The 27,902-nt window shown below is 43.2% G+C and overlaps 1 protein-coding gene across 1 annotated transcript; it reads left to right on the top strand.

The window, feature by feature from the left end:
• Nucleotides 1-69: 69 nt before the first annotated feature.
• SLC7A7 (solute carrier family 7 member 7) lies at nt 70-27,818 on the top strand. Its single transcript, XM_063091288.1, has 9 exons — nt 70-568; nt 21,986-22,111; nt 22,971-23,115; nt 24,668-24,791; nt 25,049-25,152; nt 25,450-25,546; nt 26,279-26,428; nt 26,953-27,136; nt 27,354-27,818. Exons 1-9 carry the CDS (start codon nt 70-72, stop codon nt 27,458-27,460), a joined length of 1,536 nt encoding a protein of 511 aa, XP_062947358.1. The 3' UTR covers nt 27,461-27,818.
• Nucleotides 27,819-27,902: the final 84 nt, after the last annotated feature.

The following is a 27,902-nucleotide window of genomic DNA, read 5'->3' as shown; positions in this document are numbered from 1 at the left end:
TATCATACTCTTTCTTCCTTAGAGGGCAATGCCAGGAGGCTGGTGAAGGCTTTCCTCTCCTTCTCCACCATGGTTGACAGCATTAAGTACGAAGTGGCCTCCCAGAATGAGGTGGATGCTTCCCCTTTGGGCAATGGGGCCAGTCCAGGATCTGAGCAAGTAAAGCTGAAGAAAGAGATCTCGCTGCTTAATGGCGTGTGCCTGATTGTGGGGAACATGATCGGCTCAGGCATCTTTGTCTCTCCCAAGGGCGTGCTTATGTACAGTGCCTCCTTTGGCCTCTCCCTGGTCATCTGGGCTGTTGGGGGTCTTTTCTCTGTCTTTGGTGCTCTTTGTTATGCGGAATTGGGCACCACCATTAAGAAATCTGGGGCCAGCTATGCCTACATCCTGGAGGCCTTTGGGGGACTCCTTGCCTTCATTCGACTCTGGACCTCCCTGCTGATCATCGAGCCTACCAGCCAGGCCATCATCGCCATCACCTTTGCCAACTACATGGTGCAGCCCTTCTTCCCAAGCTGCTTTGCTCCCTATGCTGCTGGCCGCCTGCTGGCTGCTGCCTGCATCTGTAAGTGGGGCTGGGGCAGGAGGTGGTGGGGTGGAGGCCTGGGCAGAGGCTGGGATTTGAGTCCAGTCAGGGAGTAAGAATGGGATGGAAAAGAATGCTTCTGACAACAGCTATTTTTTTGGTTAAATTTATGCTTTGTGTGAAAATTCAAACAGTACCACAGTGTTTAAAAACACACACAAAAAACAACAAAAACCCCCAACTCACCTTTCCCCCAACTTCCCATGGTAAGCACCATTAGCAGTTTACATGTTCTTACTGATTTTTTTTTTCTTACTCCTTCGAGAGATGTAGTTTTGTTCAGTCTTTTGCAAAAATGGGAACATACCATTCTACATATAATTCTACAGTGTGCTCCCCCCCCAGCATTTGTAAGTGATATTCTTTTCTACTTACAGATCTACTTTTTATTTTTTTTTAAAATTTTTTTAAAAAAATTATTTATTTATTTATTTATTTATTTTTTAAAAGATGACCGGTAAGGGGATCTTAACCCTTGACTTGGTGTTGTCAGCACCACGCTCAGCCAGTGAGCGAACCGGCCATCCATATATGGGATCCGAACCCGGAGCCTTGGTGTTATCAGCACCGCACTCTCCCAAGTGAGCCACGGGCCGGCCCCAGATCTACTTTTTAAAAAATGTTTCATGTTATTCCATGTTAATTTTAAGGATGTATTACAGTTGATTTAACCAGTCCTCTGTTAATGACTATGTATATTTGTTCCAATTTTCCAATCTTACAAATAATGTTCCAGTGAATATCTTTTTGCACTTGGATGAGTATTTCTGTGGGCAAGATTCTTGAAACTGTCATTTCAATACACCTTGACTTTTTCTCTATCTTATAAATAAAACATTATTTAAATCTGTGCATTCAGCAAAGCCATATTAGAGGTGCTGAGAGGATGATCCTCTATAGCCCTATTTTTCAGGTGCCTTTGATCTCGAAAAATACTCTTTCAGCCTGGGAGACCCTAGGACTTTGAAGACGCCTCCCATCCCCCAACTATGAAGGGGCAGCTGCCCCAGCAGCAGCACCGTGGGGTGCAGCAATTTTGCATGAGGTGCAATTGCTCACTGGATCACCTCTCTCCAGTCGGCCTTACGCAGGAACTTCAAAAAGTTTGTGGAAAAATAGAATTAAAAGATAATATGAATATTTCCTTGCCTTTTTGAAGAACCCTCATGTATATATTTTTTTCTTTCACTTTCTCTATCACCCCATTTACTCCCCAGCTTCCTCTCCAGCCTCCCTGTTTTTACTGTTGTGCAGAGTACTGACTGTCTTCTGTGGGGTCTTCCTGTGTTTTGTGTCCATGTGTATGGCTCAGACTCATCTGTGTGTGTGAGATGTTTGTGATGCATTGCAACAGTCAGGGAGGGGTGGAAGGCACTGCTTTGTCCTGCAAGAAGGGGTTTTCCATAGGTCTTAAATATAATTTCTCTTGCATCACTTGCAGATGATCTGGTAGGTTGCTTACTGGTGAAACTAGTTTTAGGATCTGTTGATCTTGGGGCCCCCTCAAATGTGGGTATGTGGTTACATATCTTGTATACAGAAGGATCATTCCATCTAAGTAATATTTCTGAGATAGCTGTATCTTTTTAAGCAATAGAATTCTATTATTTTAACCATTTCTGTTGAAATCTCTTTAAAACTAATGATGTGTTTGCTTGCCTTCATAATTTGACATTTCTTTTGGTGACTCAGGGTTACCATCACACATCTCAGTTCTTGCATGACTGTGAGGCCACTGGGGTAGGGAAAAATGTTTGCTTCCTCAGTTGCCTCAGACTGCTGGCCTGACTTTAGTTCTTCAGGCTTTATCTTTTTATGGTTTCTATCTGTGTCATCTCTGATAGCTGCTGTTCCTTGATTCTGGCATTGTGCCTACCTCTATCAGTCACCCCTTTTTAATTTGCTTCTAATTTGGGAATAGAGTCATACTCAAACCCTTGTACGCCCACGTACACACACATATACCCTTATAACAATACATGCAAAGTAACTGCAGTTATGATTAGTCTGCAGAGCTCCCCAGTGAGTTAAAGGCATGGAGTTTTGTGCATGAATGTATGGCATATGTTTGATACAACTCTGGTACAGTGAGAACTGCTCCAGACTTCTGTTTGAAGCTGTGCTCAGTAGCCTGGTGACTTTTAGGCAAGGTGCAGTGAGTGTTTACTTCCAGGCTACTGTGAGAATGAAATGAGATTCAGTGAAAACCATAAATCATGACTCAAGTATAAAGTATTTGTTATTATGTTTAAAATTACTATTTTTCTTGGCTGCTTATAGGCCTTTTCCTCCTCCTGCTTCTTGACTTTCTCCTGAGTGGTTACAGTTAGATAAATGAGATATTACTGATAAGTACTATTTGGACTTTGTTCTATCTTTAATAACTTCAGAGAGGCATAGAGATCTGGAAGAAGGTTCAGAAGGGCAACAAAGATAGTAATAATTTTGTGGCGTATTTATCTTTTCAGTCACTGTTTTGTTTCTTTTTTCTTTTAAAAAAAAGATGACCAGTAAGGGGATCTTAACCCTTGACTTGGTGTTGTCAGCACCATGCTCTCCCAAGTGAGCCAACCAGCCATCCCTATATAGGGATCTGAACCCATGGCCTTGGTGTTTTCAGCACCACACTCTCCCAAGTGATCCACGGGCCTGCCCTTCAGCCACTGTTTAATGAGCACCTAGCACAAATCAGATGGTGAGACCTATGAGGACATTCTGCTTAGCTTAAGTGAGGACTTAGGCTAAATCTTCAGATTTAGCAAGACAAGGGCTTTAATATAGAGATTTTATTCATTCCCTTCCTCAGGAAACATTTATTTAGGGCATACTATTTGCTAGATATTTTACTGAATGCCAGGCAACAAAGAAGAATAATGCATGGTCCTTGCCATCCAAGAACTCATAGTCCAGGAGGGAGACAGACATGTTAACAAATAATTGTCATGCAGTATAATAAGTGCAGTAATAGAGGCACCATAGGAGTGAGTGGAACTACTTTATTTTTGTGGGGAGGAGAGCTTAGGAAGACTTCACGGAGAACATGATGTATGAACTAAGTTTTGAAAAGACACATGGCTGTCTTCTAGGACTTTTCTCACAGAGGGAACTGCATGTGCAAGGTGTGCAGATGAAAAAGGCACAGAATGTTCAGAGAATTTCAGGTAGTTGGTATGGCTGGAATGTGGGGTGGGAGAGGGGTGAGGAGGCAGCCCAGGGTAAGAGGAGGGTTTTATATGGTGCCTAAACAGGTTGGACTTTATCTTGAAGGTAGGAGGAAACTATTGATGTTAAGCAAGAGGGTGAGGGTGGATAGGGTGGAACTTAGTAAAGTGATCAGATTTGGTTAGAAGGAGAACGCTGGAGGCCATGTGGAGCGTGTTTTTGGAAAGAGCAAGAGACAGAAGATGGAGAGACAGAAGGTGGGGAGACCGCTTTAGGGAGCTGAAACCAGAGTCCACGTGAAGAGTGTTGAAGACTTGCACTGTGGGTGTAGCGTTAAGAAGAGATGAGCAGATGGATAAAGAAATAGTTACAAAGTGGAATTTCTAGGACTTCTGGTTGTGAGAGGTGTGGGAGCTCTCAGAGGTGAAGCTAGGGGTTTGAGCTTGGACAAGTGGGGGTGGGCTACCATCTGAAATAGGGGAGGTGAGCTGAGTGATGAATTAGAGGGGGCATTTGGGATTTCTGCTGGGCTGCTTGTATGGCTCTTTCATGAGTCCCTCCTTGGGTCATCATGACCAGAGTTGGGTCATTTTCCCAGCAGCTGAGTCTTTTACCTAAAAAATAAGGTGATGTGTAAACAATAATGCCAATTTATATTAATAAATATACAGTGGTGAACATTCATGTGTAATTTCTTTTCTTTTTTTTTTTTTTAAAGATGGCCAGTAAGGGGATCTTAACCTTTGACTTGATGTTGTCAGCACCATGCTCTTCCAAGTGAGCTAACTGGCCATCACTATATAGGGATCCGAACCCTTGGCCTTGGTGTTATTAGCACCACACTCTTCCAAGTGAGCCACGGGCCGGCCCCTCGTGTGTAATTTCTAATGACCAGAATGCACATATTTACTATGAAGGCATCCCCTTCCTGCTACCATATTTACTGGGAAACCAATCTAATAATCAGGAAGTTGCTTGCAGGGCATAGAATCAGAACAAAGGAAGATAGTTTTGACTATTTGAGAAAAAGTTACTGAATGTGGCAGGCTCCTCTGTAAAACATAGAGCCAAAAGGTAGAGCCCTTACCTACAGGGAACTCACAGTGTGGTGGAGGAGCCAGGCAAACTTAGTCAATTAAACACAGCATATGTGGCAAGTGCTGGGAGGAGTGGAGAGCTGCTTATTCAGGGGATGATGTCTGTATCAGCACTGAAGGATGAAAGAAGTCAAGCTGGGGTGAAACACCCAAATCTCTGCAGTGACCTACAAGGCACTACCTGACCTCTCTGACTCATCTTGGAGCTCACTCTGCTCCAGCTATGCTGACCTTCTTGCTTTTCCTACAGTTTTCTTGGCATGTTGCTGCCTCAGGGGTTTTCTACTTGTTCCTTCTGCTAGGAAGGCTCTTTCCCCAGATTCCCGCAGAACTTATTCCCTCACTCCATTCACCTCTTTGCACAAATATTACCTTATCAGAGAACTATCTAAAATTGTCATTCTCTAGGGGCCAGCCCATGGTTCACTTGGGAGAGTGTGGTGCTGATAACACCAAGGCCATGGGTTTGGATTGCTATATAGGGATGGCCGGTTAGCTCACTTGGGAGAGCGTGGTGCTGACAAGACCAAGTCAAGGGTTAAGATCCCCTTACCAGTCATCTTTTTAAAAAAAGAAAAAAAATCATCATTCTCAGTCCCACCTCCTGTTTTGTTTTTCCTTATAGCACTTATCACCACCTCACATTAATTATTTACTTGTTTGTAGTCTGTCTTTTCTTCTAGAACGTAAGCATCATGAGAGTGAGGACTTTGTTCTGCTCACTGCTGAATCTCTGGCACCTAGAACAGTGTCTGGCATTAGCTAGGTGCTCAATAAATATCTGTTGAATGAAGAAGGGGGCAGGACATTCCAAGTACAGGGAAAGGCAATATAAAGGCACAAGGTGAGAAAGTATGGGGTGTGTGGAAGGGATTGTAGGATATGAGGGGGCAGAGCACAAGGCACACCTTCCTAGGGGGTTTAGATTTTATCCTGAAGCATATGAGGAGCCATTGAAGGATTTTAAGCTGGGGAGCAGTATAGCTGGGGTGGCACATAGGGGGCAAGGATGGAGGCAGACACACCATTAGGAAGCTCTTGTAGCAATCCAGGCAGGAAATGATGAAAGTCTGAACTAGAGTGGAGTTGGTTGCTGTGGACAGGAAGGGATAGATAAGAACACTTTAGAAGGTCTAATCAGGGCAACCAATAACAGTTATGGGGATTCAAGTATAAGGGAGCAGGAGGTATGGAGAAACTTGCACCAGACTGTAAGTTCTGTGCCAGTGAAGCTGTGCCTATCTTATGATCCACTGTATCCCCAGAAAAGGAGCAAAGAGAAGAGCTTGATAAATATTTTTTTAATGAAGAGATGAGGTTCATGGTTTGGGCAACTGGTGGGTAGTGGTATCATTTACAAAGAGGGGGAGGATGGGATCATGTTCAATTTGAAATTTATTTGTAAGGTGGTAGGTGGATGTGCCCATTTGGAGCTTAGGAAAGAGGTAGGGCTGGAGATTGAGCATTCAACAAATGTTCATGAAGCACTTGCTATATTCCCAGCACTGGTCACTACTCTTCATGGAGGTGTGTGTGCATGTGCACGTGCACATGAGTGCATGCTGGGGGTCAGGATGGGCAACCTAATATGAGACTACAATGGATTGTGATGAGTGTTGTGATTTGTGAGGCACGGGGAACCACAGGAGGGGCTAGGAGTTCTAGCCTAGGAGTTTAGAAACCCTCCTCCCTCCCCCCTTAGAAGTTCAAGCTGACATACGAATGATGAAGAAGAATTAATCAAGTGTAGAATGGGAAGAGGAGTGTTTTTGGCAGCAAGAACAGAACGTATGAAAGCTTGAAGACACAAAGGGCATCTTTCAGGCACTAAAAGGAGTTCAGGTTTGGCCACAGGGTTGAGTTTAAGGTAGGAAATGTTGAGAGTTGGCTTGCAGAGGTAAAGGGGGTCTGGGGATAGATTGTTCAGGACTTTGTAAGCTGTTCTGGTAATTTTTGCTGTGTAACAACTCACCTAAAACTTAGTGACTTTAAACAGTAGTCATTTTATGGCTTTTATGATTGAGGAATTTGGGAAGGGCTTAGTGGGGTCTAGCTCAGGATCTCTCATGTGATTGCAGTCAGATGGTGGCAATCATTGGAACAGGGGTTTGCTGAGGAATATGGGGGCTATCTGGGCTTCTTTTTCTTTTCAAGTTGTGTTAGGGCTTTTCCATGTGGTTTTTCCATATGGATTATGTTTGGCTTCCTCATAGCATGGCAGCCTCAGGGCAGTCAGACTGCTTGCTTGGCAGCTGAAGCTTCAAGAATGAGTGTTCCAGCAGCCAAGTGGAAGCTGTGTTGCCTTTTATGAGCTAGACTCCAAAGTCACGTGGTGTCAATCCTGCCATATTATATAGGCAGAAACATTCACAGGAAACCACCCAGTTTCAAGAGGAGGAGCACAGACCCTACCTCTTTTTTTTTTTTTTTTTTTTTGTCTTTTTCGTGACCGGCACTCAGCCAGTGAGTGCACTGGCCATTCCTATATAGGATCCGAACCACGGTGGGAGTGTCGCCACGCTCCCAGCGCTGCACTCTCCTGAGTGCGCCAGGGGCTCGGCCCCAGACCCTACCTCTTGATGGGTGGAGTGTCAAAGTCACGTTGTAAGAAAACCATATGGGATGGGAGACATTGTTGAGATATCTTTGGAAAATACAATGTATTGCATGAACCATGTTGAGGAGTTTGGTGGGCTTTCTCCTAAGGCTATTAAAAAACCTCTTATGTCTTTAAAGCAGGAGACTGACATTTTAGAATTTGTAATTTTTGGGCCGGCCCCGTGGCGCAGTCGGGAGAGAGCGGCACTGGGAGCGCAGCGGCGCTCCCGCCGCGGGTTCGGATCCTATATAGGGATGGCCGGTGCGCTGAGTGGTGCTGCTGTTCACGAAAAAGACAAAAAATAATAATAACAAATAAAATAAATAAATAGAAGTTTAAAAAAAAACCAAAAAACAAAAAAACAAATAATAACCCATACTCTTCATACGTGTTTAATCACTGACACTTACCAGACCTTGAATACTACCACTAGATTTAAAAAACAAACAAACAAACAAACAAACAAACAACAAAAAAAAAGAATTTGTAATTTTTAGAAGGATTCCTCTGGCTTTAATATGTAGGACTAAAAGCAGGGAGACAAGTTAGGAAACTGTTGATCCTAGTGAGAGATGATGGTGGCTCAGACTAGAGTCATGTTTTAGGGATAAAGAGACTGGTAAAGACTTGGACACTGATTAGATATGGGTGGAGTTTGATGATGATAAAATGTTCAAGTCTCTGGCTTGGGTAAATGGGTGGATGGTGATGCCAATTACTTATATGGGGAACCCTGGAGGAACAATAAATTTGAGAGAAATTGATGGGACCAGTTTTAGATATGTTGAGTTTGATGTGCCCGGTGATGTCCAATAGGTGGGTGAATATTCATATGTGTCTGGAATCATGGCAGTTGGGCTGGCAGTGTACTTTTGGGAATCATCATTGTATAGATGACAATTAAAACCATGGGAGCAGATGAGATGACCTTGGAACAGTGTAGAAAGGGAGGACAAGAGGGCTTAGAACTGCATTTTGAGGAATTCCAGCATTTGAAGGATAAGTATTCTGCAAAGAGATGGAGAAGGAACATCTAGAGAGTTAGGACAACTGGGAGATGGTAGTTGGAAGAGAGTGTGTTTTGAGAAGGAATTGAATGACCAATAGTGTCCAATCTAAGAGGTCAAAGTAGGTAAGGATTGAGTATAGTTGACTGGATTTATCAACATGGAAGTCACTGGTGACTTTCTATGTGGGCTTTCTCCTAAGGTAATGAAATTTCAGGTCAGTGAGTATGAAATCAGATTTCAGAGATATTGTTTATTCATCATGCAAAATGTATTGAGTTGTTTATACTACATGCCTAGTTCTGGGCTAGGCCCACATGATACTAGGGTGACTGTTATCCAGTCTATGCCCTCACATAGCTCACAGTGGATGGAAGAGACAGATATGTAAGTCATTTAAATGCAGTGTGGTAGTGTGGGGAGGTGGGAGCACAGAGGAAGGGTAGTATACTTTTGAGTGGGCTTACACTCAAAAGTAGCCTTTCTGGAGAAACTGTTTATAAGATAAGGAATGAAATGTTGTTTGAAATTGTCAGCTAAGAGGTTAAGGGAAACTTTGGGGTGGAGGAGGAGAAGGGACAGGGACGTCAGACTGCACTGTAGACACAGAGGAGGGAAGGGGAGGGAATGTAGATATGCTTTCTAGAAGTTTGACTCTGAAAGTAAGAAGGGTGTTTGTTAAAGGGAAGGACCAAGATTGAGAGAAGGTATTATGGGAAAGACTTAAGCCTGCCTTAGGTTGGTTGGGAGTATGTTTCTGGAAAAGTTGGATGAAATATTCCTACTCTGCAATAAGGCCTTCTCCATGATTGGAATGGTTGAGTGTCCTGGTCAGCACTTCTCTTCCTTGAGCAGTGGAGGGGATACCTGTACCCTGTGGGAGGCAGCAGTGCATGGTGGTTAAGAGCATGGAATCAGGCAGGACTGGGTTCAATCCTAGGTCAAATTTATTAGCCTCAGTTTCCTCTGCTTTGGGATGGAGTTCCTACCTCATAGAAATATGATCTATATTTCTACCATGGTTTCATCTTTTTCTATACAGTGACAATTCCAAGAGAGCAAGCAGTTTCTGTTCCTGTCAGTGGTTTACTATCCCTTGGCAGGCATAGTCTTCCTTTAGAACTGTTAAACTACAGCCATAGATATTCTAGTATTGCTAATAGACGTTGAAATCATTTACCGATTATTGCTTAGGTAAGTTTTTTGTACAGGTAGGTGACTTCACTTGTTGCTGATTTCATTGTCAGGGTTATCACATGTTGCCCTCTCCTCAAGGAATACTGCTTCCCCTCCCCCACCCCCAGCACTAGCCTCCATACACTCAGTCCAGGTAACAGTGGTCTTGATGTCTCCTGTACCCTTTTTACTCCCCCAGACTGGTGGGTTGCCTCTCAGTGACTTTCATAGCACCTGATACTTGTAGTTGTCCATGTTCACTTTTCCCTGAAGGCAAACACAGTTTGGGACTGGGTCTTAATCTCTGAGCCTGTATGGGTCTGGAACACAGTGGGTATTCAATATGTGCTTGTTAAATTAATAAATGAATGAATGAGTGAATTAATTCTGAGTTCTGAAGGAAATTTACTGTCCTGCCCAGGGTACTAGATATGGTTGCTTTTTCTAACCAGAGAGGTGTGTAGATGACTCCTCCTCAAGCTGGTTATTCTGCCTTCTCAGAGCTCTTTGTGGATTGCTCCAGTTCTGTGCAGTAATGGAATCTCCAGGGGGAGATAATCCCAGTCCCACATTCTTACATGCAATTAGGGAGGTGTGTAGGATTGTGGAATGGATATAGGCTTTGGAGCTGGCCACTGGCTGATTGATTTCAGTTTTCTTAATTGTAAGATAAAGATAATAAAGTCTGTTCCCTTTCGGGTTAAATTCGAGGATATATGTAAACTTGTAAGTGATCTGGCACATAATTGTCATTCAAAAATGATGTCTACTATTGCAAATTATAGTCACAGTCATATGCATCTTATTAATATCTTTTCTTTTCTTTTTCTTTCTTTTTTTTGGTAGTTGGCTGGTAAGGACATCTAAACCCTTGACCTTGGTGTTATCAACACTATGCTCTAAACAACTGAGCCAACCGGCCAACTGCATCTTATTAATTTCTAAAAATTTTCCACATTCTGTTTTTGGATGACTTAAAAGCAGTTTTAATTTTACAGTAGCTCATAGATCAGAAAGGAGGGCGGAGAATTTTCTTGCTGGTTTACGGGAGAGGTGGAAGAGTTAGGGATAGGTGTCCAGAAGTCCAGCTCTACCTGACTGTCCTTTCTTCAGAGTGTGTTTTGGCTCATTGTTAGCATGACTGGACAGACATTTCTGTTCTTGTTTTGCCTTCACATGCCCACACTGTGATCTAGTTTTTGGGTCTAGCTTTTTGCCTTTTGTTAACAGGGCATTTTACCTCCTGTGTCCTCAGTCTGCCATCTGAACCAGTGAGCCAACAGCACTTACTCAGGGCCCCTGTGAACAGAGTACTGCTTTTAAGGGATCAGGCAGTGATTCTGTGTGTCCCTCACTCTTGGCTCTAGTGAATTGTATAGTAGTAGGTTCTTCCGTAAATGTTGGCTGGATGAATGAACAGAAGAAATGGTACCACATTCAGCTTGGCTGAGAAGGGCCTTTTGTGCTTTTTGCTCTCAGGGTGGTTGTGGGGGGCGCTGAGGGCTGCTGTGGGAACTGAGCAGAGGGGAGAGCGGACAGGACACCCTGAGCCTGCTACAGCTACTGTGGACTATAAAGGACTTTAGATTTCTGTGTGTCTGTCTGAGAGCTTTGGTCACGTGTCCTTGTGCAGCTTCTCCTGGTACCAGAAAGGCCGACCTCATGTACTTGTGTCTGATGAGGTGGAACAGCCAGATGCTGGGCCTCCAGCTGATTTTTACCCTTTGGACATTATATGTGGAAGCTAGTTACCTCTCTTGGAGGCATTTTCCCAAGAGCCATCTTAAATTGGAAGTGAGGAAACTTACATTTTGTGTCCCACATTTGCCTCAACAGATAGGCTGGGGTCAGAGCTTTGGGTTCCTTCTAGTGTGGGGTCATTGTGAACTTTGGAAAAAACTTCATCAGAAGTGAAGGGGATAGAGCTGTGTGCTGGTTTGATTCTCAAGGCTCTTTGGGGGCTCACCCTTGGTCTTTTCCCTTCTCTGCTCTCTTTCTTTCTACCTCAGAAGAAGCTGAGGGGATAGCCTAGAGAGGTTAGGGGAGGAGCTAAGGACAGTGGGTTCTTACCCTATTTGTGCATTGGAATCACCTAGGGAGTTAAAAAACAAAACAAAACAAAAAATACTCATCACCCCCACTCCCTGACTAAATCTGAATCACTGGGGAGAAGAATGGGAATTGTCTTGGAGAATGAGAACTGAGGAAGCAGAAAAATTGCTGCTGTGGAGAATTGATGGCAGTCTGTGTTGCGGAAGGTAGGAAGAGCAATTCTCAAATGTCACCATGCTTCAGAATCACCTGGGGAGCTTTAAAAACATGCCGATGCCTGGGCTCTGTCACAGAGTTTCTGACTTCATTGGTCTGGGTGGGGCCTGAGCACCGGATTTTGTTAAAGTTTGTCAAGTGATGCCAATGTGCAGCCAGGATAGAGGAGCCCTGAGTTTAGGCTTGTTCTGATCAAAGTTGTTCTATATGTGATTATTTCATTATGTGATTACCTAAGGTAGCTCGCCCAAAGCAGGCAGATCATCGGACTTCCCTGGGAAACTTCATCTCAGACCTCTGGAATCAGAACTTCTGGGGGTAAAGCACTGAAGCTGTAGGTTAACACATTCCTCAGGTCATTCTCATGCTCACTCAGGCTTGGAGTCTGGTTTCTGAGGACTTGAACTGAACCTAGCTGAACAAACCAATAAGGATCTCATTTACACAGACTAGCTGGCTTTGAGGAGGGAGCAGGTGGGGTTAATATGAGAGCCTCCTGGTTCAGACTGCCTGTTTGCTCCCTCAAAGTAGTCAAAGCCCCGGGGACTAAAGTGCTGACTGAGTTCCAGGTAGGAGAGTGGGAGGGATCTGGATCCAGTGACCCATAGTGTTTGTGCTGGGTGTCTTTTTGCCAGAGGCTCTCACCCATGATGCCTGAGTGTATTGTGTGTGTGTGTGTGTACGTATATATGTGTGTGTGTGTGTGTGTGTGTGTGTGTGTATAATTTTTTTTTTTTGGTGGCTGGCCAGTACCTGGATCTTGGTATTATCAGCACCATGCTCTAACCAACTGAGCTAACTGGGCAGCTCTCCTGTTTCTTATAACAGAATACCTAAACCTTAATTTATGAAGAAATGGAATTTATTTGTTACAGTTTTGGAGGCTGAGAAGTCCAGGGTCAAGGGGGTGCATTTGATGAGAACCTTCTTGGTGGGGACTCTCTGTAGAGTCTCTAGGCTATGCAGGAAATCACATGGTGGGTGTGGGAAAGCAGGAGTGCATGTTAACATGCTTTCCTTAGAAAGCCACCAGTGCCCTGCCTGTGATAACCCACTCATCCATTGATCCATTAATCCATAAATGGATTAATACATTCATGAGGGCATAGCCCTCATGATCCAATCACCTCCCAAAGGCTCTACCTTTCAACACTGCCACATTGAGGATCAAGCTTCCTTCCATATGAGCTTTGGAGAGGACAAACATTCAGACCATAGCACTGAGTAAGCCAAATGTTTCTGTTGCCTGGAAAGGTGATAAGAGTTTGAGGGCCATCTGCTATCTGAGAGAAATAGCAGCACCTGGGAAGGGTGGAAGAAATAATACATAAAGAAAGCCAGGAAGAAAAAGTGATTTTAAGTGTAGAGAGTATACCAAACCAGCATTAGACAAAACAAACAGGGATACAGCAGAGAAAAAGGAGGAAGAAGAAACTTGAAATCTCTGGGATTAGGCAGCAGATATGAGGATTTTCCAGAGAGCTTAATTCTAGACCTTCTGAGGAAACAGCAGTGGTAGAGTATTCTGGAGACATCAGGGTATTAGCAGGCCTGAGCATGCCACTTAAGAGGCTTGGCTGCTTCCCCTGAACAGTGTGTGCCTCTGACTATACATAGACCCAGCCTAATGTAGAGACATGCAGTGTTTCTGAGCAACATGTGACGGGCTTGCTCACACCAATTAAACCTGTGTACTGCTATCCTTATGCTGATTGCTGTGAGATGAATGATGTCAGTAGTCAGAAGGCAGCTGAGATGTGTCACTGGTGATGTTGAAGTTCAAGGTAATAAACTGAGTGGCAGGTGGAATTACTATCTCTCTGTTAATTGAAGGCTGTGTATGTGAAAGAGAAAGAACACGGAACAGAGTACCTGACTATAAATTCTAAGATACCTGAAAGATGCCTCCTGGCAAAGAACAGAGCAGGTTTCATAGGGATTAGGAGATGAGTTTAATAAGCCTTTAAACTAAAATTTTAGAGGAAAGGAGAAAAATGCACAGATATAAATCTGGGTATTTTGGAGGCTATCAGTTATTACACAGCAAGAAGAATAAAGAGAAGAATTGCTCAGTAATGTGTTGGAGAAAATAGAAGATCAGGAATGATGCTTTTGGACTCATGTACAAACATTACAAGTAAGTCTAATAAACATTTGACCTTTTACTATAAGGAAACAATTTCATAGCTATCAGTAATATTTGATTAGAATATGACAGTGAAAAAGTATACTTTGTTCAGAAGTGATGGATTTGCTAGAAGAGCTGGGATTGATGTAGTATATAAAAAAGATATGTACTTGTATGAGGATCTGCTATGATAGGAACGGTTGCCCCCACTAGGCAAGGTCACACTTGGATTTTTTTGTTTACAGTGAGAGGGACTTCAGACCTGTCAGAGGATTTTACTTCCCCTTTATTTTCCATGAAATGTAATAAACAGTACCACACAGAACTGCTTCCAGTTCTCTGTCTGCAGGTGAGTTTCTTCTTGCAGCTACACAGAAGACATCTTTCCTCCCTCACTGAAGATACGTGCCCTATATCTTTGAAGGGATACAAAGATGCCAGTCTCTGTTAATCCTATCTGCTTACCTTGGGAAGAATAATTATTATATGGTGCTGTTGGAGGCTCTTGTGTTCCTTTTAGGAAATTTTCCTGAAGGTCTCACATAGTAATAGTGCATGAAAATAAACCCCCATCCTGAGGGAAGCATGGTGAGAACAGGATAGGATAACAGCAGAAAGAAATAGAGTGATATAATTGGTGGGTATATACTGCACACCATCAGATCAGAAGGAGAATAAATATTTTGCTTTCCTAATAAGGATTATAAAATTTATACAAAAGGGAAAATATAGGAGCAATGGAAGCCTCAACTCCTTGAGTATCTTTTGCTAAGATTGGTTTCATTCTATTTAGAAGCAGTACCTCTATAAATTAAAAAAAAAAAATGTAGAAAACTTCAAACATATTCAAAAGTAGAGTGAATAATATGATGAACTCCTGGGGTTCAAGCATCAACACAAATAATCATTAGCATTGTTTTATCTATACTCCCAATCATCCCTCTCTCACCCTGTTAGGTTATTTAAAGTAAATCCAAGATATATCATTTAACCTGTAAAGGCTTCACTGTAAATCTCTAAAGAATAAGGACTGCTGACAATATTTTTTCACATAACCAAGGGAAATGTGGAATCCTTGTAAGTGACTATATGAGAGTACTTCAAAATGTTCATGGAAAAGTGGGTTTGAAAGACAATATAAATCTTTCCATGAACTTTTTGAAGACCCTTGTATTAGTCAGAATTTGCACCTTCCAGAAAAATAAATGCTGGGTTTCCTCAGAGATGCACATTAAATTTTAGGCAAAGAGATTACAAGACAGTTCGGGTGAAAGAACTATAATCTTATAGCCAGGAACTTAAGGAAAAAAAAAAAAAAAAAAGACCAGGAGCTTCTCAGAAATGAAATTCTGATAAAATAGTTGAAAATGGTCTTATTTAGGAAGAAAAGGAGAATCATCCAAAGAAACCAATGTGAATGAACAAACTGATTTTTTATGAATTTAGATTTTTAGAAACAAGATATACAAAAGATGGCGAGAGGAGGTGTAACTAAGACTAAGTGCAGGCATAGCCCAGAACTGCAAGAAGAGTGTCCTTAAGGTTAATGCTCAGCATGAACTAGGATCTGAAGAAGTGAAAAGTCTCTGAGATATGCATGTTCAGATGAGAGTAGTAAGAGCAGGGCTGGATGCTCTGGGGGTAGTTGTTCTATTAAAATAGATGGGGGAGGGCCGGCCTGTGGCTCACTCGGGAGAGTGTGGTGCTGATAACACCAAGGCCCCGGGTTCGGATCCCATATACGGATGGCCGGTTCGTTCACTGGCTGAGCGTGGTGCTGACAACACCAAATCAAGGGTTAAGATCCCCTTACCGGTCATCTTTAAAAAAAAAAAAAAAAAAAAAAAAAAAAAATATATATATATATATATATATATATATATATATATAATAGATGGGGGAGAGAAAGAAGGCCACAAGTCCCATTTTCCTTCTAAACTTTTCTACCTAGCACAAGGATTGCTAACTTAGAAAGGATTCAGTAAATGTGGTTAGGCCAAGAAAAAAGCAAGACCAAGAGAGTTGAGGAGATAATAATTAAGCATGTCATTGCCTTAAATATTTTAACTGTCTAGTTACAGACAAATGGAAAGAACTTATAATTAGTTGAGATCACAGAATCACCACTAGGCATCTTCAGGATCTTGGAGAGCAGGAAGAGTGTGTAAAGGAAGCTGTTGAGTGAGATATTAATTTCCTATTGCTGCTGTAACAACTCACCAACAGTTTAGTAGCTTAAAGTAACACAAATTTATTGTCTTAAAGTTCTGGAGGGCAGATGTCTGAAATGGGTCTCACTGGGCTAAAATCAAGGTGTCAGCAGTGCTGTGTTCTTTCTGAGGCTCTTAAGGGAGAATGAATTTTCTTGCCTTTTCCAGATTCTAAAGGCTCATACCCCACTTCCGTCTTCAAAACCAGCAGTAGCTGATAGAGTGATGCGATATGAGAAGACTCTTATACCTCCCTCTTCCATTTTTTAAACACCTTTGTGATTACATTGGGCCCACCTAGATAATCCAGATCAGTCTCCTTATTTTAATGTCAGCTGATTAGTCTTTAGTCTGCAACTTTAATTCTTCCTTGCCATGCAATATAACATGGTCTACAATTTCAGGATTAGGATGTGGACATCTTTGGGGGGGCATTTTCCTGCCTTCCACAGTGATAACCCAGCTTTCTGAAAAAGGTGTATTCTGAGTACTCTGGACTGATAAGTTGATGTTGATTTTTGCCCAAATTCTACATTTGTTGGGTAACCTGATTAGCAAAGAAGAAGAAGAAAGGATGATTGCTAGTAACCTATATGAATTTGCTCAGAACAAGCCATGCTAAGCTAACCTCATATTTTGGTTCAGTTTTAATTTTTTATTCAAGTGTAATATATAGAAGGTATATGAATTTTCACAAATTGAGCACACATGTAAATAGCATCTGCATCAAGAAATCAGCTCCCTGGACAGGACTGACTGTCATACTCATTACACAGGCTGGAAGAATGCTGAATGCAGATTGCACAAAATTGAAAGGGTTTGAACTAACTGGTAAAATCAAGTGGGGAAACCTATTTCCAATAGGTGGGAATGATGCATAAAAATTCACGGAAGAAAGTTACTAAGAGTAAATATAAAGTCATGTATCTGGGATTTAAAAAAAATCACACATTTATAGGCCCAGAAAGTGGGGGAAAGGGGTTGGAGGGAGGGAAGATCTCATCAGTTTGAGGTGGGGGGGGGAAAAGGAGTTGCAGTTAATGAGTTCAGACTGAGACTCATAGTCTGCAACGATGTGTGAGGTCTCGCATTTCCAGGATGACACTAACAAAGTGAAGTAAATGCAGAGGAGAGTCCTGGGGTGGTGAATGGTTTGGAAGCTATATTTGTCCCACAAGGAGCTGAAGAAACTGGGTTGCTAGCCTGAAGGAGTGAAAAGTCAAGGGAGACAGGATATTAATCTTTCATGCTAAGTAGGGCCATTGTGTGGAAGAGGATTTGGCTTGATTCTGTGCAGCTCCAGAAGAGAGGTCTAGGACTACTGGTAGAAGTTGTGAGAAGGAAGCTTTTGGCTTAGTGAAAGGAAGAGCTATAAATCTCTTTAAAAATGAAAAGAATTTCCTAATAAAGTATTGAGGTTTTATAGTCCCTGGGAATTTGAAGCAGAAAATGGATTAAATAGCATCCTAAGTTTTGTGTGTTTCATTGTTTGTATTTAAAGAAAATGCCCTGTTCCTGCCTGCATCCAGGCAAGCAACAGAGCCTGCCTGGGGTCCTGAGGCAGGGGCTGTGGGCCACCCCCGCCTGCAAGAACATCTTGGAATGTATTTATTAGCCACGTGTATTTCTTTGGGGTGTTTGACTTGTCTGCTCATGTCCTTCACCAAATTTCTGTTAAGATGTTTCTAATTCATTTTTGAGAGTTCTTTATGTATTAAGGATGTTAATCTTTGTGTGTTAAATTTGTTCCTTATCAATTGACTTTAAATTCAATTTGTGATGTTTTCCTTTGTATGTTGAGAAAATAATTTTCTCTCTAAACATAAAAAAAAGCATTCTCTCTGTGAAGTGCTTAGAACTGTACATAGCACATAGTAAGTGCTCAATAAACATTGTCTTACTATTATTTCCATTTTTTAAGAGCTGATTTATTGTGTTTTATTTATTTAAAAATTTTTTATTGTAACATAGTTGATTGTACATTTCTGTGGGGTACAGCATTGAATATCATTACCTGTGTGCAATATGTGATGCTCCAATCATGATAATTAGTATATTCAACATTATACAGTGTAATTATTTCCCATTATTTCCATTTTATAGCATGATTTTCTCTCTTAGATTTTCAGCTTCATGAGAATCAGAACATTATATGTCTCATTAACCTCTGTAATCTAGTACTTAGCACGTAGTAGGTGCTCAATAAATGTTTTTTGAATAAATTGATAAATGGACAACAACAAAAAAGTAAAGATAATGGTGGGGCTGGCTGGTTAGCTCAGGTGGTTAGAGCACAGCCTTATAACCCCGAGGTCACAGGTTGGGATACCCTTACAGGCCAGCCACACCCAGCCCCCCTCCCCCCCCAAATAAATAAAGCTAATGGTGCTGAGAGGATTGTGGGTTTAATGTTCTTTTTCAGAGACTGTTTAGTTTGGGCATCTAAACTAAACCTGAGCATCTGATCCAGAGTGGGCCTGCAAACTTTGTTCCATTCTGGACCAACCTGGTCTGGTGCTTTCTGTCTTTTAGTTCTAGAGCTGATGCTGGGCCTTAGTGCCAGAACTAGCCTTCTACTCCAGGGGACCCCATGTAGGCTGGCTTTGATGATCCATTAAGGATCATCTGTTAACATGATTATAGGATTATAGGAGTGATTTGTTCGAAGTTTCTTCTTCGTCCCCCTGGGGTCAAAGCAGGAATGGAGCTGCACCTGAGTCGAGGGTCAAAGGTAACTTCAGGCCATCTTCCTGTGGACTTGGCCCCGTGTTGGGCAGGGATTGAATTGCTCCTAGAGATAGACGGGAAGGGCATCTCTGTTCTTGAGGTTAACTTGCAGTTGCCTCCATGTTTTTCTTACTTTCCTGTCTCTGACTGTGAAGCAGGACATTGGGCTCCAGTTCAAGAGCAGAGCACTTGGCTGGGCTTTGGGGCCACCGGTCAGCTGTATCCGCTAGGGGCGGAGACAAAGAGCCCAGTCAGCACTGCCACCTGCCCCACCCATTTCCTTCTGCATGGCCAAGAGGCCTTGGAGGAAGCTGGGGTCTGGGGAAGGTGAGGGCCAGCTCTCTTCAGGCAGTTCCGTCTACTCCCTGGTTTCTTTCTGTAGTATTCCCTTCCTCGTTTAGACTGAACCCCCTGTGCTCAATACAGAGAGCAGATCAGGGCAAGATGGTGAGTCAGCTGCTAAGAAATAAGGCACAGGAGTCAGAGGGGGGAAATACTGGTGAGTAAAAGGAGGGATATAAAGAGGTGGATATGAGGGCTGGCCCGTGGCTCACTCAGGAGAGTGTGGTACTGATAACACCAAGGCCACGGGTTCGGATCCTATATAGGGATGGCCGGTTCGCTCACTGGCTGAGCGTGGTGCTGACAACACCAAGCCAAGGGTTAAGATCCCCTTACCGGTCATCTTTAAAATAAATAAATAAATAAATGGGTGGATATGGAAGTAGGGAAGCAGTAGGGATTAAAACATAAACAATTCATGTACTTTCATTTCAGAATGTGCTGTAGTAAAGTGAATTGGTTGATTATCCTTACCTTTCCCTGCCTACTTCCTTGGAAAGAGCTGAAAAGAAAACCTTGTGGCACACAGGGGCAGACTCTATATTAGAACTAGTCCCTTAAGCCTATTCCAGTTTGGTGTTTTGACCCATAGTTACCCTGCAGGCTAACCATGAATTTGTATTAGGGGATCCCATTTCCCTAATAAGGCAGCATCAGTTGTGCCTGGTGTTTCTAATGGGAAACCTGGCTTATTTTGTGTTTATAAGCCAGCAGCACCTGTAGGTTAAGGGTTAGAGGTTACAGGATGAGGAAAAGGGGCATGAGGGCTATGGAATGGCTGGAGGTGGAAGTCCAGTGGAGAGTAAAGGATGGGTGACTGGCTGAGGAGGATCAACAGATCTGAAAGATTTGTGGAGGGCAAGATACACTTTGGTAATTTTGTGGGGTGCCTATGAAGACTGTACACTTGTCTTTAATTATTAACTTAGTGCTGGGGTGGCCTGGTGTGATGGTGCATTTTTACCCTGGCCTGTGATAAGGTTGGCTGTTTATTGTCTTGTTTGTTAGGCAGAAAGGCAAGCGTTTATACAGGACAGGAATGTACTCTTTTAAGAACAGCGGAAAGTATTTGGGCAGTTAGTAGAATGGGGGAGAGATTAAGAGAGAGAAGATGGGACAGCTGTTCTGAGAGGCCAGTCTTTCCTGCTTCTCAGGATGAAATAGTCTATGGATCAGAATGTGATGAGTCCAGGACACAGCAAAATAGGAGCACTAGGGACACTGAGGGCCATGCCACTGCCAGGAGAACTCAGACATGGAGTGGTTTCTGACTGTGAGTAGCCTGAAGCAGGCAAGCCCTTCATGGAGCCTCACTTTCTCCACTAGAAAGGCAGAGTGATGCTGACCTTGCTCTTGGAGCCCTTGGGGCCCTTGGGAGAAGGGCTTTATTTTTATTGGCAGCTGGCCGGTAAGTGGATCTGAATCCTTGACCTTGGTCTTACCAGCACCCCTCTCTCCCAAGTGAGCTAACCGGCCAGACCCAGGAGAAGGACTTTAAAGTTAAGCCCTCCTTACAGTGTTCCAGTTGCTGATCTGGGAAGGAGGAAGCAATGAAGTGATTCATGATGCTACCAATGGGGAAGGTGTGTGTAAGTGCCTGCCTGCCCACTTAAGAGGTTGGCAGGGGATCCAACGAACATTCCGCTGAACTTCAGAGTTGTTTCTTCTGACTTTCTTCCCCACCACTTCCTGCAGCTACTGGCCAACCTCACAGCATGGGTGGGCTTCCCTTCTCGAATTTCTTCTTCTAAAATAGTGGATTGCAACTTTTTCGGGTTAAGGGGGTGTAATGGATTTCTCTGAGATTCTGATGAAAGCTACGAAACCTTTTCTTAGAAAAATGCATATACTTATATGAATATAACCCTTTGCAAAAGAAATTCAGGACTTGTGGAGGCCTAGTTATGAACCCTTGCTCTAAGGGTGATCTGTGAAATTTACCTAAGCTCATCCAGGTAAAAGGATCACCTCTACTCCAGGGTAAAAGGACCTGAGAAATGTTTGTGGCTCTTACTTCTGAATTGTCTGGCCAGGAAAAATGCCCTGTTCTACAGGAACCACTCTTAGCTGCAAGAATCTTTCCAACCATTAAAACAAGCAGTTGAGCTGGCAGGCAGTCTGGCCCCTATGCTAATCCTTGGCTACTTGTCCTGACTTGCTGGCCCAGATGTTGGATAAGTCACAACAGGACTCATCAAGGTTAACAGTAATACCACAGAGTCAGTGCTGGGTCCTGGATCCCCTGAGGGGTTGGGGGAGGGGGTGAGAGGGAGAGACTGTGACCTTTCAGAGCCCAGAGCCAGAACACATCTCTAATCCTATACAGCTACCAATTGCTTCCCATTGCTGCGATTGGGAATTTGGGTGTACATTTGTTTGTAAGCAAATCCACAGTTACTTTGTTTTGGGTTTCCCATATAAGGTGCTGGCGGAGAGGGGTGGGGAGGGAGTATAGTGGTGCTGTGTACACAGCGTACACAGGTGCTCAGCAAGTGCCTTTGAATGATAATGGTAAGGACATTCCTGGTTGTTTCTAAGGCAGAGCAGGCCAGAGCCCAAACACATGCTGTCTTTGGCCTAAGGGTCTATCTTGGTGACTAATACTGGAAAAATTGCTTGGGAGTCTAAGGCTGTCTGGCTGGTAAGGGTCAGTCACCAATCAGTATTATTTTTGTTTCAGGTCTCTTAACCTTCATTAACTGTGCCTATGTCAAATGGGGAACGCTGGTGCAAGATATTTTCACCTATGCCAAAGTGTTAGCACTGATCGCAGTCATCATCGCAGGCATTGTTAGACTTGGCCAGGGTAAGAAATAATATTAATAGCAACTAACTTTTGTTAAGCATTTTCTGAGTCTCACTCCTCTAAGTCTTCTCTATGCATTATCTAATTCTCACGATAACCTTGTTTGGTAGGCACTATTATTAATCCCATTTAATAGACGAGGAAGCAGGCTGCAGAATTAAGTATCTCTCTCTCTTTTTTTTTTTCGGCAACTGGCCAGTATGGGGATCCAAACCCTTGACCTAGGTAGCCCCTGAAATTTATACCCAGACAGACCTCCCCACAAGCCTGTTCTTTAGCTTTTATGCATGCTGCCTCCCAGAGGAGGCTGATTTTGGCAAAATGCTGTGGGAGTTGGCTTTTGTGGATTGTTGAGCCCAATGCTATGGCTATGACTTTGGGAGTGGGCAAGGTCAGAAATGAACCCCTTGTACCCACTCCTTTCCAGTTTCCAGGTATGAACACGTCCCCTACAACTACTCTGTTGACCTGGGCATACTGAGCCCTGCCTTTCCTCTACCTTGTATCAACCATGTCTGGTGTTAGGAAGGGGGCAGGAGTCAGGCAGCCTGCAGAGCAGAACAGAGTTGCATCATTCCTGTTCTTCAGCCCTTCTGCTCCCTGGTGGCTTCTTATCCTAGAAAGCCTCTTTGGTCCTTCCTATCAAGACCTCCGGCCATGCCATTCCCTGCATTCTGGTCCATCTCTGTGGAAGTCTCTCTTTTGTTCCTTGTCCCTTCATTGGTACCCTTGCTGCCAAAGGTGTTCAAAGCCACTTACTGCTATTATTACCATATTCTTTCACTCCTTTACTTGATTGTCTTGAAGTTGGGAGAATGGGCCACTAATCCTTCTGTCTTCCAATGTTCTTGGGTTCCAGGAGTCTCGACTCACTTTGAGAATTCCTTTGAAGGCTCATCATTTGCAATGGGTGACATTGCTCTGGCTCTGTACTCTGCTCTATTCTCCTACTCAGGCTGGGACACCCTCAACTATGTCACTGAAGAAATCAAGAATCCTGAGAGGTGGGTACCTCATCATCAACTTTCCATAGCAGTGATAGCCATCATTCATTGAGTTCCTACTGTGTGCCAGTCAGCATACCACAACTGCCTATGAGGTTGATTTTATTACTCCCATTTTAATAGATGGGAGGCCTGAGTAAGTTGTGCATAATCACAGTAACAGAGATAAGTTGTCAACTTTCTCATGTATGCTTTTTAAAATGTTTTTAAAAAGGCTTTTTCACTTTGTTCATTCATTCCTGCATTAATTAAAGCAGATTGTACTATGTGCTTGTATATGCTTTTTAAATAGATTTTCCTTGATAGGGTGGTCTTTCACCCACTCTTATTCCCACATAGATAACGTTATGTTGTAGACTTCCAAAACCTTCCTGTTTGTTTCCCTTCTGATCCTTTCCTTGTTTCCCAAGTTCATACTGACTTTGTAGTGTTGTTTTATTCATTCAACTATATTGCCTCTTCGTTTTTACTCTTAATTACCCTGTAGTCATGTAGAGTGAAAAGAGCACCGGACAGGGAGTCAAAGGGCCTGGAGTTTGTTTCCACCGATTTGTTGGATGACCCTGAGGGAGTAGTCCCACCATATCATGTCTTTGCATGCTTCCTCATGTGTAATTCAGGAGGTGAATTATATGCTTACCAGGGCCTTTCCTGGCTCTTAAATACCATGGTTCTGGGAACTAAGATTTGCCAGTGTGGATTCTGTAAATTTTTAAGTCAAAAGAATAACAGTTCTCATACGAATAAACTCCTTTCAGCTTTGAGAAACAAAGAGTGCTCTTGGTATACATCTAATGTTACAACCATGGGAGAGAGATAACAGAAGCAGGATGGTGGCCTGGATGGTGCTTCCACCTACTGGACATAAACTGAATGACTCAAGAGTATTTGTCCCCCCTCTCTTCTTTTTGGCAGTCTCCCTGTCAAGAATGTTTATAAAGAAAGATCATGGCTTTATTGGGCTAGAGGGACCTTGAGGGGTCTTTGCGTCTTTCTCTTGGCCACCAGTTAGGATAGCACCCAAGGTTCTCAAACTGATGAAGGGGTAGATGGACATATCTCCCACGTTGCTTGTTCAGATACATGCACTCTTCCTACTGAAGGCCTGTCTTATTCTCTGGAGATGTTAGATTTCACAATTTGCCTTCATAATTTTTTCTTATTTTTCTTAACCCTAAGCCAAAATCTCCAACGTTCATAACCTTAAAGAAGGAATCCTGACACCAAGAGACCTTTGGGTATAAAAAAAACAAAACAACTTTCCATTTTCCTGTGTTGTTATTTTGTGACATAATTCTGTTAAATCCTTTTCTTTTTTTTGCATAGCACTTTCTCCTAATGTGATATTCCTTTTCCCTAATGCTTTTTACTTCTTAAGAGTTGAGAGCTTCAGCCAATATGCTAGGCAACCTCAGAGGCAAAGGCACGAGGGAAATGCAGCAGGAATTTCTATCCCTGGAAAGACTGGTGTGGCAGAGAGAATCTAAGGATTAAAGGAGAGATAGGGACATGACTGTGGGACTGATGTATCCTTTATTCTGTTTGGCTGTAGGAACCTACCTCTCTCCATTGGCATCTCCATGCCCATCGTCACCTTCATCTACATCTTGACCAATGTAGCCTATTACACCGTGCTAGACATGAGGGACATCTTGGCCAGTGATGCTGTTGCTGTGGTAAAGGATTTTATACTAGCAGAAGGCTGAGGGTGTGTTGTGGGCTCCTGGGTATATCCCAGCTCTTAAAAGTCCTGAAAAGGGTGTAGACAGCCTTGAAAAGGAGTATATTTAGGATACTGGGCTTACAAGGTCCTGTAACTCCACTGTGGAAGAAGGATTGGATTCCTAGTAGGAGGAATCTGGAGGCATGCCTTTCCATGACTTTCATCCCTTTTAGGTCCTGCTGATGACACTCTTCCATTCCTTTCCTTTAGACTTTTGCAGACCAGATTTTTGGAATATTCAACTGGACAATTCCACTGGCAGTTGCATTATCCTGCTTTGGTGGCCTCAATGCTTCCATTGTTGCTGCTTCTAGGTAAAAGTGGCATCTTTTGCTGGAGGCAGGGGGAGGGTATTGTGAAGAGCTATGGCAGGGGATGGCAGAACTTACAGGACTCAGGCTTTAATCACCTTTTCCCTAATACTACTACTTTTTTCCTGTCCCCATCAGCAGCCTCCAGTTCTCACTGATCTCAGTATTGAACTCCATTCCATATCATTCAAACTCCTTTGAAGGAAGGGAAGGCAGAGAGGGAGGGCCATGTGGCAGATGAAGCAGGCTGCACCCAGTGTCCCACAATTTTCTCAGCTTCTCCCATCTTACCTAAAATAGGCTTTTCTTTGTGGGCTCAAGAGAAGGCCATCTCCCTGATGCTATCTGCATGATTCATGTTGAACGGTTCACGCCAGTGCCTTCTCTGCTCTTCAATGTAAGTGATCTCAAGGATGAGACTGTAAACCAGATTGTGGTGGGAACTTTAATAGTAGATGCGATTGTTCTAGCTTCCTGAAAGCTCTAAAGGAGATTCTGATGGAAAAACTATTGGAACACTCATCATAGTCAAGGCACTGTGCTAACTGCTGTTCCTAAGAGAGAATCTAACTTCTCTAAGGAATGGTAAACACCTGTGGTCTAAGATAAGGCATAAAGTACGTGGAATACATTGTAAGGACTGATTGCCATGACAGATGGGAATGTAGCGTTTAAGAGAATGATCACTTTCATGAGGGTAGAAGGTGAGAAAACTTCTTGGAGGAAGTACATTTAAGTGGATTTTTGAAGGCTTAGGTTGCAAACATTAAAGATGGGCTTTAGGTAAGAGAAATAACATCAGAAAGTCCTGTGGTAAAGCAGTGTGAAGTTGGAAATGTAGGTTTGAGCCATTATGGAGAGGGTCTTATGCAGATTTTTGAGGGGTTGGTTTGAGCTGTGCCAAGAGGGTTAATTTGGTAAAGGTTTGAAGAATAGGCTTAAAAGCTAGTTGAGAGCCTACTAATTTCTAATAGAGAGGGCATGAGGTACTGAAACTAGGGTGCTAAAGGGGTTAAGACTGACAAGGAGACTGAGGACTTGACGGGATGGATTTGTGGTAGATAAAGAGTGAAGAGTGCCTCGAGTAACAAGGGCTGTGAGAGGAGCTGACTTGGACATGCGCCTACAGGGTATCATGGCACTGATCTACTTGTGTGTGGAGGACATCTTCCAGCTCATTAACTACTACAGCTTCAGCTACTGGTTCTTTGTGGGGCTCTCTATTATGGGTCAGCTTTACCTGCGCTGGAAGGAGCCTGACCGATCTCGTCCCCTCAAGGTAACTCACTTCCATCCTACCTCTGCTCCATCTGGAACAGCTAGAGCTGCTGCTACAAGGAATTCTTATAAGATGGCTTATTCAGAAACTTTTGCCTCCAATTTGGTGGTGGTACACATTGAGCATCCCTAATCTGAAGATATGAAATGCTCCAAAACCTGAAACTTTTGATGTGATGCTCAAAAGGAAATGCTCATTGGAGCATTTTGGATTTCCAGATTTGGGATGCTGCATATTCCAAAAACTCAGGGGCTGGCTGGTTAGCTCAGGTGGTTAGAGGACAGTGTTACAGCACCAAGGTTGAGGGATCAGATTCCCATAGTGGACAGCCGCCAAAAAAAAAAAAATCCCCAGAAACCTGAAATCTGAAACACTTCTGGTCCCAAGCATTTGAATACTCAACCTGTAGCATGTTGAAAGGGATGGAAAGTGTCAGTGCTCTGATCTTTATGGGAGGTGGGGTTATTTTGGTTGTCAAGAATCCTGAGCTCTCTAACCTCCAGTTGTTTCCTTTGTGCCCACAGCTTAGCCTTTTCTTCCCCATTGTCTTCTGCCTCTGCACCATCTTCCTGGTGGCTGTTCCGCTTTATAGTGATACCATCAACTCCCTCATTGGCATTGGCATTGCTCTCTCAGGCTTGCCCTTTTACTTCCTCATCATCAGAGTGCCAGAACACAAACGACCTCTTTGCCTCCGAAGAATTGTGGGTAAGCCTTGGATCTTCATGTTAGCTTGGCTATTGTACAGCCTGGTTTGTGCCCCTTCTGCAAGTCAACGCCCCCAAATCATTTTTCCACAGCCCCTTCCTGTTATTAACCCTATGGCTTAACCCAGTCACTCCCCTGTGGCCCAGTCCTGTTCAGTGCCACTTGAACTCAGTCCAGCTGACCTCTTCCCAGTTCTGACTCCAATTTCTCTTTGTAGCATCCACTACGTGGTACCTCCAGGTTGTATGTATGTCAGTTGCTGCAGAAATGGATTTGGAAGATGGAGGAGAGATGCCCAAACAACAAGATCCCAAGTCTAACTAAATACCACCTGGAATCCTGAGTTGTGGAAAGCAGGGGCCTCTTGTATCCTACTGGCTGGAGCCAATGAAGTCGAAAAGGAAAGCTCACTTCTTTGAGGGTACCTGTCTAGAAATATGGTCTAGGCAGCTTCAACCTTTGAACTTGTTTTTTGAGAGGTGAAAAGTAATTTATTTGTTTTGTTACATGTTCCAGATTTTTTTTTGGCAGCTGGCTGGTACAGGAATCTGAACCCTTAGACCTTGGTGTTACAAGGTGGTGCTCTAACTGAGCTAACTGGCCAGCCCCTGTTCCAGATTTTTTAAAGGGATGATAAAGCAGACTGTGGTGGGGGGAGCATGTTGGGTATGGGCTTGGTTGTTCCAGTGGCACCTGTGGATGTGCCTCCCCACTCTTTTTTTCCTTTAAAAGGGCCAACAATGCTCCAAACTTCCTGTCTGCTTTA

Source organism: Cynocephalus volans, chromosome 3, assembly GCF_027409185.1.
Source record: "Cynocephalus volans isolate mCynVol1 chromosome 3, mCynVol1.pri, whole genome shotgun sequence".
Taxonomy (NCBI): domain Eukaryota; kingdom Metazoa; phylum Chordata; class Mammalia; order Dermoptera; family Cynocephalidae; genus Cynocephalus; species Cynocephalus volans.
The sequence above is the reverse complement of the archived record's forward strand: the minus strand, read 5'-3'. Positions and strand labels throughout refer to the sequence as shown.